Source organism: Crinia signifera, chromosome 7 (genome assembly GCF_055691185.1).
Source record: "Crinia signifera chromosome 7, ASM5569118v1, whole genome shotgun sequence".
In the NCBI taxonomy this organism is placed as follows: Eukaryota; Metazoa; Chordata; class Amphibia; order Anura; family Myobatrachidae; genus Crinia; species Crinia signifera.
In genome coordinates, this window is record NC_139223.1 from 161,435,044 (window position 1) to 161,455,510 (window position 20,467).

The 20,467-nt window shown below is 48.7% G+C and overlaps 1 protein-coding gene across 3 annotated transcripts in view; it reads right to left on the reverse strand.

The window, feature by feature from the left end:
- NBEAL1 (neurobeachin like 1) overlaps window positions 1–20,467 on the reverse strand; it is a 150,480-nt gene that overhangs the window by 84,171 nt on the left and 45,842 nt on the right. For 2 of the 3 annotated variants that reach the window (XM_083154140.1, XM_083154141.1), the window contains 11 exons: window positions 16,460–16,541; window positions 16,102–16,229; window positions 14,676–14,758; window positions 14,508–14,593; window positions 13,803–14,109; window positions 11,831–11,937; window positions 10,022–10,108; window positions 7,267–7,350; window positions 6,247–6,345; window positions 3,723–4,303; window positions 495–627 (listed from right to left, as the gene is read on the reverse strand). In XM_083154140.1, the coding sequence (XP_083010266.1) occupies window positions 495–627; window positions 3,723–4,303; window positions 6,247–6,345; window positions 7,267–7,350; window positions 10,022–10,108; window positions 11,831–11,937; window positions 13,803–14,109; window positions 14,508–14,593; window positions 14,676–14,758; window positions 16,102–16,229; window positions 16,460–16,541 (1,777 nt within the window). The remainder of the gene's footprint in view (window positions 1–494; window positions 628–3,722; window positions 4,304–6,246; window positions 6,346–7,266; window positions 7,351–10,021; window positions 10,109–11,830; window positions 11,938–13,802; window positions 14,110–14,507; window positions 14,594–14,675; window positions 14,759–16,101; window positions 16,230–16,459; window positions 16,542–20,467) is intronic. The other variant, XM_083154142.1, reaches the window with a different exon arrangement.

Sequence of the window (20,467 nt, forward strand, 5' to 3'; positions counted from 1 at the left end):
GGCCTGTATTAGTGCATTAAGGACCGAGAATATCAGCTATTCATAATAATAAATATAGAAATAATAATAATGCTACTGGTGAATACGGTTTTCCCAGTATTCCCAGTGCAGAGTATTGCTGGACTTCACAATGGTGAGAATATTACAGAGATCAGCTGGGAACATTCCCGACTAACCGACCACAACACCAGTATCCGGTTACTGTCTGTATGGGCCGTATTCGGATGTGCATGCAGTGGTTGCGAAGGACTCAGACGCTACCTTGTGGCAGCCACCGCCGGTGTCTCACATCAGACCACTGGAGCAAGTCAGTGCTGTCTCAGGATAATGATCTCACCAGAGACGCCCAGTAAGCTCCTGCCGCAAACCATTTCCCACTGCACCACGCCCTGCAAACGGTCACAACACCCCCGCATCTGTCCATCCAATCCCTCCCCCTGCTGGCTACCTGCATATACATCTAGTGTGCTGCACTGATGGAGACATTTCCTCACCCACAAGGAGTCGCAGAAGCAGTGATCGGGCAGGATGACAGTCGTGTACTCCTTCTTCGTGCACACAGCTACAACCAGGAACCCGGAGGACGCGATGAAAGCCTCAAACCCTGTGCCGCCATTTGTAAAGAAGCTGAATCCAAAACAGGAGGAAAGGTGGTTACAGGCACACACGTGTGTACGTGGTTATCAGTGATGTCATGCTAAGGTGACCATTACTACACACTCATTTATAGTGACACGTTAGAGGAAACCATTTCCCATACCACCAGTACAGCCGAAGACGTCACAGGACTCAGAGGAAACCATTTCCCATAACACCGGTACAGACAGCCGAAGACGTCACAGGACTCAGAGGAAACCATTTCCCATAACACCGGTACAGACAGCCGAAGACGTCACAGGACTCAGAGGAAACCATTTCCCATAACACCGGTACAGACAGCCGAAGACGTCACAGGACTCAGAGGAAACCATTTCCCATAACACCGGTACAGACAGCCGAAGACGTCACAGGACTCAGAGGAAACCATTTCCCATAACACCGATACAGACAGCCGAAGACGTCACAGGACTCAGAGGAAACCATTTCCCATAACACCGGTACAGACAGCCGAAGATGTCACAGGACTCAGAGGAAACCATTTCCCATAACACCGGTACAGACCGCCGAAGACGTCACAGGACTCAGAGGAAACCATTTCCCATAACATCGGTACAGACCGCCGAAGACGTCACAGGACTCAGAGGAAACCATTTCCCATAACACCGGTACAGACAGCCGAAGACGTCACAGGACTCAGAGGAAACCATTTCCCATAACACCGGTACAGACAGCCGAAGATGTCACAGGACTCAGAGGAAACTATTTCCCATAACACCGGTACAGACAGTCGAAGACGTCACAGGACTCAGAGGAAACCATTTCCCATAACACGGGTACAGACAGCCAAAGACGTTACAGGACTCAGAGGAAACCATTTACCATAACACCGGTACAGACAGCCGAAGACGTCACAGGACTCAGAGGAAACTATTTCCCATAACACCGGTAGTAGTAGTAGTAGTAGTACGTTTATTTATAAGGCGCCACAAAGTGTCCGCAGCGCCGTACATAGCAAAAAAAAAAAAAAAAAATTACAAGGTAACGTACAGGGTGTGTAGAAAGATACAGTATAAATAGGGGTATAGCTGGTAGAACTAAAATCAGCATCAGTTCAGAAGTAGGTGTCAAAATAGTCAAGGAGACCGAAGATGAAGTAGAGGAAGGGAAGAACAGGACAGGAGCACAGGTGAGGTAATGAGGTAGGGTGAGTACGTGAGGAAGGAGGGCCCTGCTCATAAGAGTTAACATACTAAAAATAGGTGGGTGGACGAACGAAATACAATAGGATAAGTAGGAACGGAGGGGAACGGAGGCAGGATAGGAGGATCAAAAGAGGTTAGGAGGAGGGATAGGCTAGTCGAAAAAAGTGGGTTTTGAGGGAGCGCTTGAAGGAGGTAAGGGAATCAGATAGCCTGATGGGTGGCGGGAGGTTGTTCCAGTGCAGGGGGGCAGCGCGAGAGAAATCTTGGACACGGGAGTGGGAGGAGGTGATTAGGTGAGAGGTCAGTCGGCGGTCAGCGATGGAGCGAAGAGGACGGGAGGGAGTGTGGATAGAGATCAGTGAAGAGAGGTAGGGAGCTGTGGAGGAGGAGAGAGCCTTGTAGGTGGTGGTGAGGAGTTTAAAGAGAACTCGGAAAGGAATGGGGAGCCAGTGAAGAGATAAACAGAGGGGGGAGGCGGAGGTAGAGCGGCGGGAGAGGAAGATGAGCCTAGCAGCAGCGTTAAGAATGGATTGGAGAGGTGCGAGGCGGGTGAGAGGTAGCCCAGAGAGAAGGATGTTGCAGTAGTCAAGGCGGGAGATGACAAGAGAGTGAATGAGAATTTTGGTCGCGTCAGTGGAGAGGAATGGTCTGATGCGTGAGATGTTGCGTAGGTGAAAGCGGCAAGACTGTGAGAGAGCACGAATGTGGGGGGTGAAAGAGAGGGAGGAGTCAATGATGACACCGAGGCAGCGCGTTTGGTCGGTGGACGTGATCTCGGTTTCACCAATGCTGATGGAGATAGTGGGAGAAGAGGGGATGTTCGGGGGATGGAAGATTAGAAGTTCAGTTTTAGCCATGTTTAGTTTCAGGAAGCGTTGGGTCATCCAGGCTGAGATGGCCGTGAGGCATTCGGAGACCTTGGACAGAAGTGATGGGGATAAGTCGGGGGAGGAGAGATAGATTAGGGTATCATCAGCATAAAGGTGGTAATGAAAACCATAGGAGCTGATGAGGGTGCCCAGAGAGGTGGTGTAGAGGGAGAAGAGGAGAGGGCCAAGGACTGACCCTTGGGGAACACCGACTGGCTGGGGGGTAGTAGGAGAGGAGGAGCTCGGAGTGGAGACGGAGAAGGAGCGATCGGAGAGGTATGAGTTGAACCAGGAGAAGACCGTGCCAGTGATGCCAAAGGAGCGGAGGGTGTTGAGCAGGAGAGGGTGGTCAACAGTGTCAAAGGCAGCCGACAGATCAAGCTGGATGAGGATAGAGAAGAGGCCTTTGGATTTAGCCGATAGTAGATCGTTAGTGACTTTGGTCAGGGCAGTTTCAGTGGAATGTAAAGGGCGGAACCCGGATTGGAGGGGGTCTAGAATGGAGTTAGCAGTAAGGTGGCTTAGGAGACGATTATAGGTAAGGACAATGAAGAAATCTTTACCTAAAGACCCAGCGCTATACCCTCGTTCCAACTTTTTGTCTCTGGCCTTCTGGAGTCCCATTTAACCTCTTAACTAATATTGCCCACCTTATTTTCCTCTCTCACACTAGCTACCTCTGCCAATCCCTAGGCTGTGTCTCTCTCTCCTACAGGCTCAAACTCCTTATACCAGTCTACTCCCACTCCTCTCTTCCTACTGTACCTCCAATCTCCCTCCTCTTCCTCCACACTGCCAGTGACCATAACCTCATTGCCGCACACTGAATACCCCTCCAGGACAAGGCCTGTGTTGTCCCTGACCTGGGGGACACATTCCCATGTTCTTCCAGATTAAGTACCAAAGCACTTCCAATACCCACCTCCCAACGCCTCTGCCTGTTTCCTGTAGGATGTGGGCTGGACCCACTTCCCTTGTGTTTCCATCCCAGACCTAATGACGTGACATAAAGGTGACAATGGCTGCACTTGGGACAGCATAAAGACATTACCTATACAGTTGCTTTCTCTTTGGGCCACCACTAGAAATGCCAATGGTGGATTGGTCTTGGTCAAGACAGAACCAGGCAAAAAACGTGAATGCAGAGCCAGGCCACTTGTGAATAGTGGGGACCGCAATTCCAGACGAGCTGTGGGACAAGTTGAAGTACTGCAGGGCACTCTCTAACCCCTGCTTGCGGGCTATCGTGAGCATGGCCCGGGTGACTGGAACAACGTAGGGGTGGTTCTTCTTGGGGTCATCTGTCCGCAGCAAGGCAATAAGATGAAAGAGTTCCTCAGAGGCCACAGACTGACAGCCCAGCGAGCCCAGGAGGCTGATGAGATTCTCAGCACAAGTCGGATGGAGGGAGTAGTGATAGTTCAGGGTGTCTATTATATGAATGACCATGCTGGCATTGACACACATTGTACGACTCTGCTTGTTTATGCAGCAGATCCTCTTCAGCCAATCGGAGATAAAGATCTGCAGATCATGTGACACCATCTCTGGCAGCCATTGTATGAGCAGTAGCAGCGGCTGGACGTTACTTATGCCATAAATGCCGACAGACGTGTGCTCGCCTTCCACAGCCTAACAGGGAGACAGTATACATATGTAGTGATCAGGATATATCAGAACATCAACACATAAAGCATATCCCGAAGCCACGCCCCATGCCCAGCCCGAAGCCACGCCCCATGCCCAGCACCACGCCCCATGCCCAGCCCAAAGCCACGCCCCATGCCCAGCCCGAAGCCACGCCCCATGCCCAGCCCGAAGCCACGCCCCATGCCCAGCCAGAAGCCTCGCCCCATGCCCAGCCCGAAACCACGCCCAGCCCGAAACCACGCCCAGCCCGAAGCCACGCCCCATGTCCAGCCAGAAGCCACGTCCCATGCCCAGCCCGAAGCCACGCCCAATGCACAGCCAGAAGCCTCGCCCAATGTAACTGAGATCTCTGCATTACTATTACCATGTAGTGTAGGACCACCAGAGCAGACACCGTGCCGTGGCTGGGGGGTTACCCTGTGCTACTAATGTATGTAACTGAGATCTCTGCATTACTATTACCATGTAGCGTAGGACCACCAGAGCAGAGACACCTTGCCGTGGCTGGTGGGTTACCCTATGCTACTAATGTATGTAACTGAGATCTCTGCATTACTATTACCATGTAGTGTAGGACCACCAGAGCAGACACCTTGCCGTGGCTGGTGGGTTACCCTATGCTACTAATGTACTGAGATCTCTGCATTACTATTACCATATAGTGTAGGACCACAAGAGCAGACCCCGTGCCGTGGCTGGTAGGTTACCCTATGCTACTAATGTATGTAACTGAGATCTCTACATTACTATTACCATGTAGCGTAGGACCACCAGAGCAGACACCGTGCCGTGGCTGGGGGGTTACCCTATGCTACTAATGTATGTAACTGAGATCTCTGCATTACTATTACCATGTAGTGTAGGACCACCAGAGCAGACACCGTGCCGTGGCTGGTGGGTTACCCTATGCTACTAATGTATGTAACTGAGATCTCTGCAGTACTATTACCATATACAATGCTGGTCCATTAAGGTGTGCTGGGGGATGTCCACATTATCTGCTCCCTTACATGCACAAGCAATGGGACAATATTCTGATTTGAGCCCCTGCCAGTCTGGATTCGGTATGAAATCCTGACGGTCAAAATCCCGAATAGGTCATAATACCGACAAGGACAAAATCCCGACATTTAAAATCCCGTCAGGATCAAAATACCGACATATAGAATGTACAGGTAAAACAGTCAACATCACTTTGTGACGACAGGTCGCAAGGTCAACATGCGTGTTTTCACTGTTTTTTGACCCGAATGTCGACATGGACACAGTTTGAAGTGAACCGCAGCCCCTCGCATCGATTGCTTTGGGCACGGTGCCTCGCTGCGCTTGGCACACTATTTTATTCTCCCACCACGCCCTAGTGGATTGTAGGGCATGAAATACCGCCTGTCGGCACATGTCGGGTCAAAAAACAGTGAAAACAACCATGTCGACACAAAGTCATGTTGACTGTTTCACCTGTACATTATATATGTCGTTATTTTGACCTTGTCGGGATTTTAAATGTCGGGATTTTAAATGTCGGGATTTTGACCCTGTCGGGATTTTGACCCTGTCGGGATTTTGACCCTGTCGGGATTTTGACCCTGTCGGGATTTTGTCCCTGTCGGGATTTTGACCCTGTCGGGATTTTGACAGCGTCCCGCCAGTCTGTGTATTACTGGTCAGAACTAGACCTGGAGGAAGACCTTTCTGATAGCAGCCCAATAATATTAGCAGGAGCTGGTGTTCCTCCCAGCAGTGACACAATGCCTGTTATGCGGTTGCTGCTCTGGTACATGCGGAGTAAGACTCCAGTATTCCCAGTGCAGCAGAAGACATATCTGGCCTATACACAGCAATATGGTCATCACTCTGTAAGTGATACGCAGAGTAGCCGGTTATCAGCCGTTCCTGGTATACATGTATTAGTGATGTGCATTTACCATGTTCAGCAGCTCTTCCAGTAGCATCCGCGACGGCTGACCCAGAGATTTCAGTACTTCAAGTAAGTGAGTATAGCCGATCCTTTCCTTAAACACTTCCTAAAAATGGAGGAGGACACAAGGTCATTTTACATCGCAATGAAGCCTGTAAGCAGGACGGGTCATAGACCAGCTCTCCCACCTTCCCCATGAGTCTGATGGGGCCAGTGTACAGCGCCGTTATCTGGTTGCACTTGGTTACTGGGAGTGGTCGGCTGACAGTGTGCAGTTACCAGCCAGCTCTCGCACCTTCCCCATGAGTCTCATGGGGCCAGTGTACAGCGCCGTTATCTGGTTGCACTTGGTTACTGGGAGTGGTCGGCTGACAGTGTGCAGTTACCAGCCAGCTCTCGCACCTTCCCCATGAGTCTCATGGGGCCAGTGTACAGCGCCGTAATCTGGTTGCACTTGGTTACTGGGAGTGGTCGGCTGACAGTGTGCAGTTACCAGCCAGCTCTCGCACCTTCCCCATGAGTCTCATGGGGCCAGTGTACAGCGCCGTTATCTGGTTGCACTTGGTTACTGGGAAGATTAAGCGCAATAGGAGGTTCCAATGAGACCTCACACAATCACCAGCTGCGTGGATTTCCGACCATTACAGGAAGGAAATCCTCTATGGCGTGCAGGCTAAGCCAGTCCTATATCTGTGCCCAGTGTTGCCCAAAGCATTAGCCCCCCTCGTGGCTATTAGGTTCACCCTCAATGTGTGGGGGTCCACCATAAGATAGGACTAAACTCGCACTCCGTGTGCCTATAACCCCTCGTTTCCTGATCTACACCAGCTTGTGTGTCAGCGCTATCATACTCTGTATGTGGCTAGGACATGTACACATTACACAGGAGCACGCTAACCTCACGTCTTCGTCTGTAGTAAATGATCACACAATGACCCTGGGACTCTGCATGCTTAATGCGACCACGCAGGGCCGGCGTTTACTTTCGCTCTTGGGAAACAGTAATAAGTGGAAGATTGGAGTTTACCTTTGCCCCAGGAGATTTGTGTTTCACAGCTGTAAGCGCCTTAATTGTGGACACGCACAAAGAGTCCAACTGTTCCTGAAACACCTAGAAGTGGGAGAAACATACAAAGAACTGAACAAAAGGGCAGTGCTGGACGTGTATCTGGACCGCCCGACTGGGATCAACACAACAGGTCAGAAATGTGATCACACAATCCCGCCACCAGCAAGACAGACAGCCTGCAAGCAAAGCCAGGAGAGAAGGACAGAGCACACACTCCAACAATCGGGTGATTTGGCATGGTAAAGGGGGAAACCTGAGGGGTGTCCTGTAGCTCTGACTGGTGTACTCTGTTCCATATTCCACCACCATTCCCCTATGTGGTGGTCACACTGGCAGGAATCTGGGGGCAGTGGCACCATCACCTGGCACCTCCAGGGTATTATCTCAGCTATACATGCACATCTATATAGTGACCGCCTGAAGCCACGCACTCACAGCTCTGGTCTAGTAAGGAAACCACCACCAAGAAGAGCTGTGTACGTACCCCAGACTGGTCTCTACTGGTTGAGGTCATAAACAAGACCAATCATATATCCTTATTGTATAGGGGATATAGGTTATCACACACACAGATGACACCCATACAGACAGACCCAGAAGACCAGTGCATGGAAACGCTGAAAATGACACTTGTACATTATAATGATAGACTTATAATACAGCCATCACTACGGTCACAGTATAACAGAGCCAGCACATTACTTCCACTCGGCTAAGACGTGTGCCCCACACAGTGATACTAGGGGGAGAGTAATCCTACGCAGGGTCCCTACCAAGACGCTTCCCCTAGTGACTGGTCACAGGACTACATCCCCTAGTGACCGGTCACAGGACTAAATCCCCTAGTGACCGGTCACAAGACTACATCCCCCAGGGAGCCACATGTGTCATGGCTAGGTCTGCATTCCTGTATACCTAGCTACCCCCTCAGCCATTGCCTATGTGTCATCCCGTGCTGTCCCAGGCAACAACAACGAGGCTTCACTATGGTGTCAGAAAGCTAATCTTTATAATACACCAAGCGTCTAGATCTGACCTGCACCTCGCCACAGGGTAACTGGACAGACCTGGCCTGTACCTCACCACAGGGTAACTGGACAGACCTGGCCTGTACCTCACCACAGGGTAACTGGACAGACCTGGCCTGTACCTCACCACAGGGTAACTGGATGGACCTGGCCTGTACCTCACCACAGGGTAACTGGACAGACCTGGCCTGTACCTCACCACAGGGTAACTGGACAGACCTGGCCTGTACCTCACCACAGGGTAACTGGACAGACCTGGCCTGCACCTCACCACAGGAAAACTGGACAGACCTGGCATGTACCTCACCACAGGGTCACTGGACGGACCTGGCCTGTACCTCACCACAGGGTCACTGGACAGACCTGGCCTGTACCTCACCACAGGGTAACTGGATGGACCTGGCCTGTACCTCACCACAGGGTGGCTGGACAGACCTGGCCTGCACCTCACCACAGGGTAACTGGATGGACCTGGCCTGTACCTCAACACAGGGTAACTGGACAGACCTGGCCTGTACCTCACCACAGGGTAACTGGACAGACCTGGCCTGCACCTCACCACAGGGTAACTGGACAGACCTGGCATGTACCTCACCACAGGGTAACTGGATGGACCTGGCCTGTACCTCACCACAGGGTAACTGGACAGACCTGGCCTGTACCTCACCACAGGGTAACTGGACAGACCTGGCCTGCACCTCACCACAGGGTAACTGGACAGACCTGGCATGTACCTCACCACAGGGTCACTGGACGGACCTGGCCTGTACCTCACCACAGGGTCACTGGGTGGACCTGGCCTGCACTTCACCACAGGGTAACTGGATGGACCTGGCCTGTACCTCACCACAGGGTGGCTGGACAGACCTGGCCTGCACCTCACCACAGGGTAACTGGATGGACCTGGCCTGTACCTCACCACAGGGTGACTGGACAGACCTGGCCTGCACCTCACCACAGGATAGCAGGGCTGATACTGAGATGAGAGCAAAGCAAAAGCAGCCTGTGCACTGGGACAATCCATGCTGCAACACAAGGGGAGGGGGAGCAACACGTATTATGTATGCATGCAGGGTAAATACTAGCTGCTTCTGCATGCAGCCCACACATGCTGGGCAACTTATATCTCACCCTGCAATGTAGCTACGAGCTAGAATACTCCACCTGCCACACATAACTCTCTGCACATTTTACATCTGCCCTCCTGCGATGCAGCATGGTTTTACCCAGGTACTCAGTTACTGGCTCCTTTTTGCTTCCAATTCATTATCAGCTCCCTTAATGCCATTCCCAGATGACTCTTACTGTCACAACTATTAGGAAGCATCTGACTATGCGTCCAGCACCCCAATAGTCCAACTTCTGAGATTAGGGTTCATTCTAGCACACCACAACTTCCAAGACCCGTGCAGTTCCTCTTCCCTGCCTGGGGTGTCGCTCTATGCTGTGGTGCTCCTAGCACAAGTCTGGTCTGCATAACAGTGCTGAACTACAGACCACACTGTGCTAGAAGCAGCACAGCATAGAGCAACACCCCAGGCAGGGAAGAGGAACTGCACGGGAATGACTATGAGACCACATGTGCAGATTCCCAGCCAGTGACTAGCCAGGTGGGAGTAAGGTGGTGGCAATGTTACTGCCCGGAGCCTCCAGCCCAATGTCACAGCGCTGCCGGCTACGTGTACCTGATGTTCATTCATTTCTGTCAGTAATTTGTTGGCAAGGTCTTTCTCACTCTTGTCTGACCCTCTAGTGTTAGCGTTTAACAAGAGCTGCGGGATGGAGACAAGAACATGGCACAAAGGTGGATTACACGTTAGCAGCAGCCAGAGAGAGGGGTCGGGACGGAGAACATGCATGTATCATACGTGATACAAGGTTACACAATGATCATACGTGATACAAGGTTACACAATGCGCACACAACACAAACTACACATCTCAAATCACTGGTAGCAAATGTGGCGAACACAAACCTGCTGGTGTAAGCGGTTCTGTGTACTCACACGTCAGGCATCAAACATTGTCCGATTCATTGCAGAGGTCACCAGCCTAATACCAGAATCATCTACCCTTACATCGGGGGTGGCCAAACCGGCATCGGGATCTACCAACAGTTTCCCAGACCACCTACATGGTGCTAAGGTGCAGTCATTACGGTCCCATTTCCCAGACCACCTACCTGGTGCACAGGTGCAGTCATTACGGTCACATTTCCCAGACAACCTAGCTGGTGCACAGGTGCAGTCATTACGGTCACATTTCTCAGATCACCTAGGCACAGGTGCAGTCATTACTGTCACATTCCCCAGACAACCTAGCTGGTGCACAGGTGCAGTCATTACTGTCACATTTCTCAGATCACCTAGCTGGTGCACAGGTGTAGTCATTACTGTCACATTCCCCAGACGACCTACCTGGTGCACAGGTGCAGTCATTACTGTCACATTTCTCAGATCACCTAGCTGGTGCACAGGTGCAGTCATTACTGTCACATTACCAGAATACCTAGCTGGTGCACAGGTGTAGTCATTAATGTCACATTTCTCAGATCACCTAGCTGGTGCACAGGTGCAGTCATTACTGTCACATTTCTCAGATCAAGTAGCTGGTGCACAGGTGCAGTCATTACTGTCACATTTCTCAGATCAAGTAGCTGGTGCACAGGTACATTCATTACTGTCACATTACCAGAACACCTAGCTGGTGCAGTCATTACTGTCACATTACCAGAACACCTAGCTGGTGCACAGGTGCAGTTATTACTGTCACATTTCCCAGACCAGCTAATTGGTGCACAGGTGCAGTCATTACTGTTACATTCCTAGCTGGTGCACAGGTGTAGCCATTACTGTCACATTTCCCCAGACCCTCAGCTGGTGCACAGGTGTAGTCATTACTAACTGTCGTATTCCACAGAACATCTAGTTGGTGCACAGGTGCAGTCATTACTGTCACATTCCTAACTGGTGCACAGGTGCAGTCATTACTGTCACATTTCCCAGACCAGCTAGTTGGTGCACAGGTGCAGTCATTACTAACTGTCACATTCCTAGCTGGTGCACAGGTGTAGTCATTACTGTCACATTTCACAGACCACCTAGCTGGTGCACAGGTGTAGCCATTACTGTCACATTTCAAAGACCACCTAGCTGGTGCACAGGTGTAGCCATTACTGTCACATTTTCCCAGACCCTCAGCTGGTGCACAGGTGTAGTCATTACTGTCACGTCTCTCAGACCACCTCACTGGTGCACAGGTGCAGTCATTATTGTCACATTTCCCAAACCATCTAGCTGGTGCACAAATTTTACGGAACCCACTGGAAGGACGTTAGTTGTACCAGCCAATGACGACATGAATAGACCATGAGACCGTATAAGCAGGACACACAGGGGTCAGGTTATACGTGTGCTATGTTACTGCGCTGGTGAGTGACAGAGAACCCTGCTTACACGTGGCAGGACTGTTCGGCCCCCCAGCTGGAACCTTACCCTGCAGTTCTGGAGCAGTCGGATCAGGTGCTCGAAGCAGTTGCTGTTTAGGAAGATTGCCTGTAGCACTGGCCTGTCCTTGCAGTTCAGCATCGCGGTCATGTAATCTGCGCAGGTCACAAAGTAACACATTAGTAACCATGCTCAGACCGACAGATCTCAGTTCCTGTCCCAGGCACAATGTTATTACTTAATGTATACAGTGAAGCTAGGCTCCCACGCATCATTCACTCATACCAACCTCGTGGGCACCTACTGCAGTCACTATCAGGTGTGAGGGCGTGGCGGTGCGTCATATGGGGGTGATCATATACAATGCCACAAGTGATGGGTCCGCAATACAAAGGGGTGACTGATGGGTAACAGGCGGGATGGTGGCACAGAGGCAGACCGGATTGGGGGGGACAGTAACAATATGAGATTTAGGGGGTTATTCTAGTTCACTCGCAAAGGCACAATCACTCTCTTATGGACAAAACCATGTCCACTGCAGGTGGGGCTGATGTAACATGTGCAGAGAGAGTAAGATTTGGGTGAGTTAATGTTTCTGTGCAGAGTAAATACGGTCTGTTTTATTTTTACACTGCACTATAGATATCAGTTTTAAGTACAAACCCCACCCAAATCTAACTCTTTCTGCACATATTACATCAGCCCCACCTGCAGTGCACATGGTTTTGTCCAAAAGAGAGTGATTGTGCCTTTGCGAGTGAACTAGAATAACCCCCTTAGGGAAGGTCATTGCCCCCAGTCCGGGGACAGAGATGCCTTATTGGCTGCACCGAGTGCTGGGTTGTCCTGCCTGCTGCCAACACTGCATTTACCATAGCAAACGTTAGGCTTTCCCTGCCTGATGAAATCTGGTCTGAAATGCAGCAATAAACCAATGAGATGCGTACACACAGTGCGATTTTGCGTACACACAGTGCGAAGTGCAAGGAAAACACATTCCGTCTGTACTATAAAGTCTTGCCTGCACAATCTATGTTGCTGTTCGATTTACACTAAACAGGAACGCGCATCGGGATCGAATGAGGCTTAAAACCGCTCAATGTCAATTCAATTTCTATTGAATATTGACTATATAGTCAAAATCAAACAGAAAATCTCCCAGTGTGTACGCAGCAATAGACAGCTGGAACAGTGTCAATCACGTGCCTGCAGCAGTGCCAACCGATGAGCTGGAGATCTGGCTCCGAACGGAGACTTCTCTGGACGCCAACAATTCCCAGATGTGCAATTCCCTTCAGAGACAACTATGATGATTGAAACCATACAGAAGGTCTCCGCTAAGATTAAATGCCAACATCTCGCACAACCGACCCCAATCCCTAGACTGGCACGTACTCCAACAGCCCACGGCCGGCTCTAAGTACATGAGGCTGATGTGGGGCAGGACTTGGTCTCATCGGTTCCCCATCCGGGGCAGTACCATAGGACACATAATAGCCTCACACAGATCTGATCGCTAGATCATACTATATAATCCTGTGATGTAGCAATGACTGGAAAGATGTAACTACTGTATGACTCATTTCTGTGCCTCCCAGAGCTGCCCACTAGGGGCACCGCACACTACCAACACTGTGCATTGTAACATCAAAAGCTCTGCCAATATAGAAATACAATAGACCGTACTGTAGTCTGGACTGGTTACACTAGAGTAGGGAGACAATGGAGAACTATCGAGTAGGGAAGCAGTTTGTGGAACCACCTCTCATGATGTGGAAGTAGTTCCGGCTGGGTTAGCACAGGGCCTCATTCTCTGGGGATATCTGCCTGTTATATGGACTGGAGGTCACCAGAGGACTGCACAGTGTAACCCGTGGCTGCAACAGGCCACCAGAGGGTTGGGAATGACCACGGAAACAGAACATGGGGGAACGCTCCCGTCACCCACGAACCAGGCAGTACCCTCCACTTTCTAAGCTTCCCAGTGCAGCCGCTGTGGCATGGAGAAGCTGGCACTTACGTAGCATCTTTATCTGAAGCGTGATGAACCTGCTCTCCCACTGCCGGGACCCTCGCTCACTAGGTAACGCCGAGTGGTCAGAGTTCAGCAGCTTGAAGTAGTTCTCTAGGATGGTGCTGATTTCCACTTGCCGCTGGTCGGAGCTGCTGACCAGCAGAATGTGCACCACCTCCGTCAGGCACTTCAGCGCCAGTTCTGCTTTACGGCTGACTTCCTCTGGGTCCCGCTCGTCCCAAGTGTCGCAATCTGCCAGAACGCGCATCAGAACTTCCATGGTGGCCGGGGAAATGACCTGGAGAGCGTTCAGCTGCAACAGAAAGGAGCCAATAGGTATGGGTCACCGGGCAGGAGGCAAGCTGTACGCCGGGGGCTACATATAAGCTGACTGTATGTCTGCTCCACCACCAGGTTTTATGAGCATATGGCCTTCCCTCGTTCTGTTTATAACAAAAATAGAGGTAAAGGAAATGATCAGTCACTAGGTGACCTCCTGTATCGCTGGGTGATCCCGTCACTCACCCACCCACCTGATAATATATACCTCCTGTAGCCACTGGGTGATCCCATCAATCACATGCCCAACTAATATCATACACCCCCCCCCCAGTATATACCTCCTGTAGCCACTGGGTGATCCCATCAATCACATGCCCAACTAATATTATACACCCCCCCCAGTATACACCTCCTGTAGTCATCACTCACCTGTCCGCCTGATAACACCGCTCCGAAGAGATGTAATAAGCAGCACTTTAGACTTTCTTTGAGATGTTCACTTTCTTGGAAACACTCTGCAACAGAGAACATAACCGTGATCTTGTGGCCGATGCAGTGAAACCGCGCTGCCAGCGGTCATTCAGCGGCAGTACTCACGGTAGAAGAAGGGGATGAACTCCACAGTCAGCGTGGCAGCTTTGTACTTCTGTCTGCTCTTCTCCACCAGACACACGGTCCCCCTGTAACGTAGCACGTGGTGTACAGACAGTTAGGAGCCACGCTACAGTACGGTCATCATCATCAAGAAAACGCACAATATGCTAAAGTATGAACCACTAAGGGTTTCGCCAAATGATATATACAGTATTCACAGAAAGGGAACGGCCATGAACAGATTAACTGGCAAAGCAATGACCGTAGGTAGGTAGCGATAACCCGCCAGCAGTTATTATGGCACGTGTTTATGTTATTTACTAACGGATTGGCAAGACCTGACAAGAACACGTCCAATGATTGACTACTAATTACCACTTGGTCAGTGCCCAGCCATCGCAGCACGGCAGGTACCAGGGTAATCTCCTCTCACAGAGGACAACATGTCGTTCCCCAGTGCGGCAGATGGAAGGATTGCCAGAACCAGGTAAGTGACAGCTTGTAACATTGGTCTGTGATGGAGATCGGGATGTGATCGGGATGTGTTAGCTCATTCGCCACAACAGGCCAATACGTTTTAGGAACAGCTACAAAAAAATGTAGTGTGCAATCACAGAATCATATTGTTCCGTCAGTCTCAGCTGCAGCACTCGCCGTGGTGTGCTCAGCACTGTACAGCGGCTGCTGGTAACACGCTGCCCTGTGGTGTGCTCAGCTCTTTATATCGGCAGCTGGTGCAGTGTCACGCATTACGCTACATACACACTGCCCTGTGGTGTGCTCAGCGCTGTACAGCAGCAGCTGGTGTGGTGTCACGCATTACTCTACAATCAAGTTGCACCGTGGTGTGCTCAGCGCTGTACAGCGGCAGCTGGTGTGGTGTCACGCATTACTCTACAATCATGTTGCACCATGGTGTGCTCAGCGCTGTGCAGCGGCAGCTGGTGTGGTCACGCATTACCCTACAATCATGTTGTCCTGTGGTGTGCTCAGCGCTCTGCAGCGGCAGCTGGTGTGGTGTCACGCATTACTCTACAATCATGTTGTCCTGTGGTGTGCTCAGCGATGTACAGCGGCAGTTGGTGTCGTGTCACGCATTACTCTACAATCATGTTGCACCGTGGTGTGCTCAGCGCTGTGCAGCGGCAGCTGGTGTGGGGTCACGCATTACTCTACAAGCATGTTGCACCGTGGTGTGCTCAGCGTTGTGTGGTTCCGGAGGTGTGACCAGGAAGCAGCTTATAACAGGACAGACCCTTATTATCCCCTATAACATGGACATTGAGTGAGATAATTACATCTATAAATCATGTCCATGCAATGGTTATCCTGTCATTTACATATCATTATCATATTGTTTATAGCACAGTCATTTGACTATTTTAGTAATGAACTGTTAGTACAGCGCCATGTATATTATCGTGTGTACCCAGCCACGATGTGCCGCCAGTTCCGATACGGATCGTAGAGGCTCTCGCAGAACGCTAACGCGTGCCTCACAAACTCCTCCACGGGGGCCTGGTCCGTCACCTCCTTCTCCTTCGTTTTACTTTTCAGCTGTAAAAAAGGGGGCAAAGGTCAGCTAAGATAATGAGATCTATATAACATCAAATGATTATACATCTGGATCTATAGATACAGACACAAGATATTCTTTATCACGTTGTGTGTACTTCTCTGTACCTAGCGGGAAGGCATTTACCGGTGTCACTATACGAGCGACAGATGCTACATACGGACACAACAGACCACACACCGGATGTCACTACTATACATAGCAAGCTTACCTGCTGGACGTAGAGCGTGGTCATTGTGATCACATAGTTAATGTACGAGCAGCATCCAATTTCCTCCACGTTGGACAGATTTCTGGAGAAGACCATTATACGTTAGTGTCAGAGTTCGCTATCACAAGATAAAGACACAAGACCAGAGTTACCCCCGGAGAACGAGAACCCCGCTCTGCCCTATAGATTTTACTACGTTCCCTATGGGCCATTGATCACAGTATGGTTTGGATTCTTTAGCAGAGTACACACGGTGCGATTCTGGCTATATAGCCAAAACCTAATAGAAGGTTAGTCAGAATCTCACAGTATTCAGCCACATTCGATGCCGATGCGCTCCCACGTTTAGTCAGTATCAAAAGGAAAACTAGACTGTCCGAGCGTCTCTCCTGACTGTCGCCTGTAGGAGGTATTTAGCCTAGGGCCAAACCGCAAGATAGTCAGAGTGTACACACGGATCAATGGGGCAGATGTATGAAGGGTCGTTATGGGATGAAGGGGTATCAGCGCACATTTATGTGCACCGATACCGCTTCTCCCCCATGTATGAAGCAGCCAGCATGCGGTACAGGACAGAGGCGCTATGCGCCCCTGTCCATATCGGCGCTGCTATCTAAATGATAGCAGGCCGAATGTATGAACGGTCAGCTGACGTTTTTGGCTTCACCAGCATCAGGCTGGCGAAGCCCTATCTAAACAGCAGGGACAGCGCTGTCCCTGCTGTCAGCTGTGGGCTGCGCTGGGGATCTCGCATGAGTAGCGAGATCCCGCGCATGCCCAGTGCTGCCGGCCGGGGGACAGGAGACAGCGCATCAGTGTAAACTGATGCGCTATCTCCAGGAGGGGACATCGCCGGAGGGGGGAGTTAGCGCTCCCCCACTTCGGCAGACAATATGTTAATACATCTTGTCGGTCTCCCCTCCTGCTTCGCCTCGCTATTGAGGCGAAGCAGGAAGTATTATAGCGGTGCGATAAGCGCTGCTATAATACATCTGCCCCAATGTACTTTACATTTCTCTATTTGATTTTGCTTATTGAAGAAAAAAAACCCACACATTCAATTTTGACTCGACCCCTTATCACGGCCCGCAGCATCAAAATATAATAGAAAAATAGATTGTGTAAGCAAGACTATATACTGTAGTACAGATCTGTACTATACGGCCCAAACTGAATGTGTACATGGCACTGTGCGATTTGATCCCGATTCAATCTGGATCAAATCAGGATTGAATAGAAAATACATTCCACTGTGTGTGCACTACTTAAATCTAAAGCGCAGTCAAAACCGAATAGTCAAAATCAGCTATAAGACAAAATCGCACCGTGATGTTTTATTTATTACCATTTATATAGCGCACACATATTCTGCAGCGCTGTACAGAGAATATTATTACCAGTTATTATATAGCGCACACATATTCCGCAGCGCTGTACAGAGACTATTATTACCAGTTATTATATAGCGCACACATATTCTGCAGCGCTGTACAGAGACTGTTATTACCAGTTATTATATAGCGCACACATATTCCGCAGCGCTGTACAGAGACTATTATTACCAGTTATTATATAGCGCACACATATTCCACAGCGCTGTACAGAGAATATTATTACCAGTTATTTATATAGCGCATACATATTCCGCAGCGCTGTACAGAGAATATTATTACCAGTTATTATATAGTCCACACATATTCTGCAGCACTGTACAGAGACTATTACCAGTTATTATATAGCACACACATATTCCGCAGCGCTGTACAGAGAATATTATTACCAGTTATTATATAGCGCACACATATTCCACAGCGCTGTACAGAGAATATTATTACCAGTTATTATATAGCGCACACATATTCCGCAGCGCTGTACAGACTATTATTACCAGTTATTTATATAGCGCACACATATTCCCCAGCGCTGTACAGAGTATATTATTACCAGTTATTATATAGCGCACACATATTCCACAGCGCTGTACAGAGACTATTATTACCAGTTATTATATATCGCACACATATTCCACAGCGCTGTACAGAGAATATTATTACCAGTTATTTATATAGCGCACACATATTCCACAGCGCTGTACAGAGACTATTATTACCAGTTATTATATAGCGCACACATATTCCACAGCGCTGTACAGAGACTATTATTACCAGTTATTATATAGTGCACACATATTCCGCAGCACTGTACAGAGAATATTATTACCAGTTATTATATAGCGCACACATATTCCACAGCGCTGTACAGAGAATATTATTACCAGTTATTTATATAGCGCACACATATTCCGCAGCGCTGTACAGAGAATATTATTACCAGTTATTATATAGCGCACACATATTCCGCAGCACTGTACAGAGACTATTACAGGTTGAGTATCCCGTATCCAAAATGCTCGGGACCAGGAGAATTTTGGATAACGGATTATTCCGTATTTCGGAATATTTTAATATTTCAATGATGTATTTTGAAGTATCTTGCATTTATGCTGTATAAACACATAATATACACACAAATATATTTTATTACCACATAAAATACACACACACATATTTTAATTGTTCAAAAAACAAGGTTTCAAAACGTGAAACAAAATGTGTGTACTATCTCAGCACTGAATTTGAATGCCAAGCAATCATTGTCTTGCACATATATAGTGCCAGTTACATATCATGTCCCCAGTGATGCTGTTACATATGTCCCCAGTGAATTTTTAGCAAAAAAAAAATTTTTTTTCACTTTCTGGAATGTCCGTATTTCGGAATAATTCGGATAACGGATATTCGGATACGGGATACTCGACCTGTATTACCAGTTATTATATAGCGCACACATATTCCACAGCGCTGTACAGAGAATATTATCACCTGTTATTATATAGCGCACACATATTCTGCAGCGCTGTACAGAGACTATTATACCAGTTATTATATAGCGCACACATATTCCACAGCGCTGTACAGAGAATATTATCACCTGTTATTATATAGCGCACACATATTCCGCAGCGCTGTACAGAGAATATTATTAAGAGTTATTTATATAGCGCACACTTATTCCACAGCGCTGTACAGAGAATATCATTACCAGTTATTTATATAGCGCACACATATTCCGCAGCGCTGTACAGAGACTATTATTACCAGTTATTATATAGCGCACACATATTCCACAGCGCTGTACAGAGATTATTATTACCAGTTATTATATAGCGCACACATATTCCGCAGCACTGTACAGAGAATATTATCACCTGTTATTATATAGCGCACACATATTCCGCAGCGCTGTACAGAGAATATTATTACCAGTTGTTATATAAGGCACACATATTCCGCAGCGCTGTACAGATAATATTATTACCAGTTATTTATATAGCGCACACATATTCCGCAGCGCTGTACATAGACTATTATTACCAGTTATTATATAGCGCACACATATTCAGCAGCGCTGTACAGAGAATATTATTACCAGTTATTATATAGCGCACACATATTCCACAGTGCTGTACAGAGACTATAATTACCGTTATATTATATAGCGCACACATATTCTGCAGTGCTGTACAGATAATATTATTACCAGTTATTTATATAGCGCACACATATTCCGCAGCGCTGTACAGAGAATATTATTACCAGATATTATATAGCGCACACATATTCCGCAGCGCTGTACAGAGAATATTATTACCAGTTATTATATAGCGCACACATATTCCACAGCGCTGTACAGAGGATATTATTACCAGTTATTATATAGCGCACACATATTCCGCAGCACTGTACAGAGATTATTATTACCAGTTATTTATATAGCGCACACATATTCCGCAGCGCTGTACAGAGACTATTATTACCAGTTATTATATAGCGCACACATATTCTGCAGCGCTGTACAGATAATATTATTACCAGTTATTTATATAGCGCACACATATTTCGCAGCGCTGTACAGAGACTATTATACCAGTTATTATATAGCGCACAC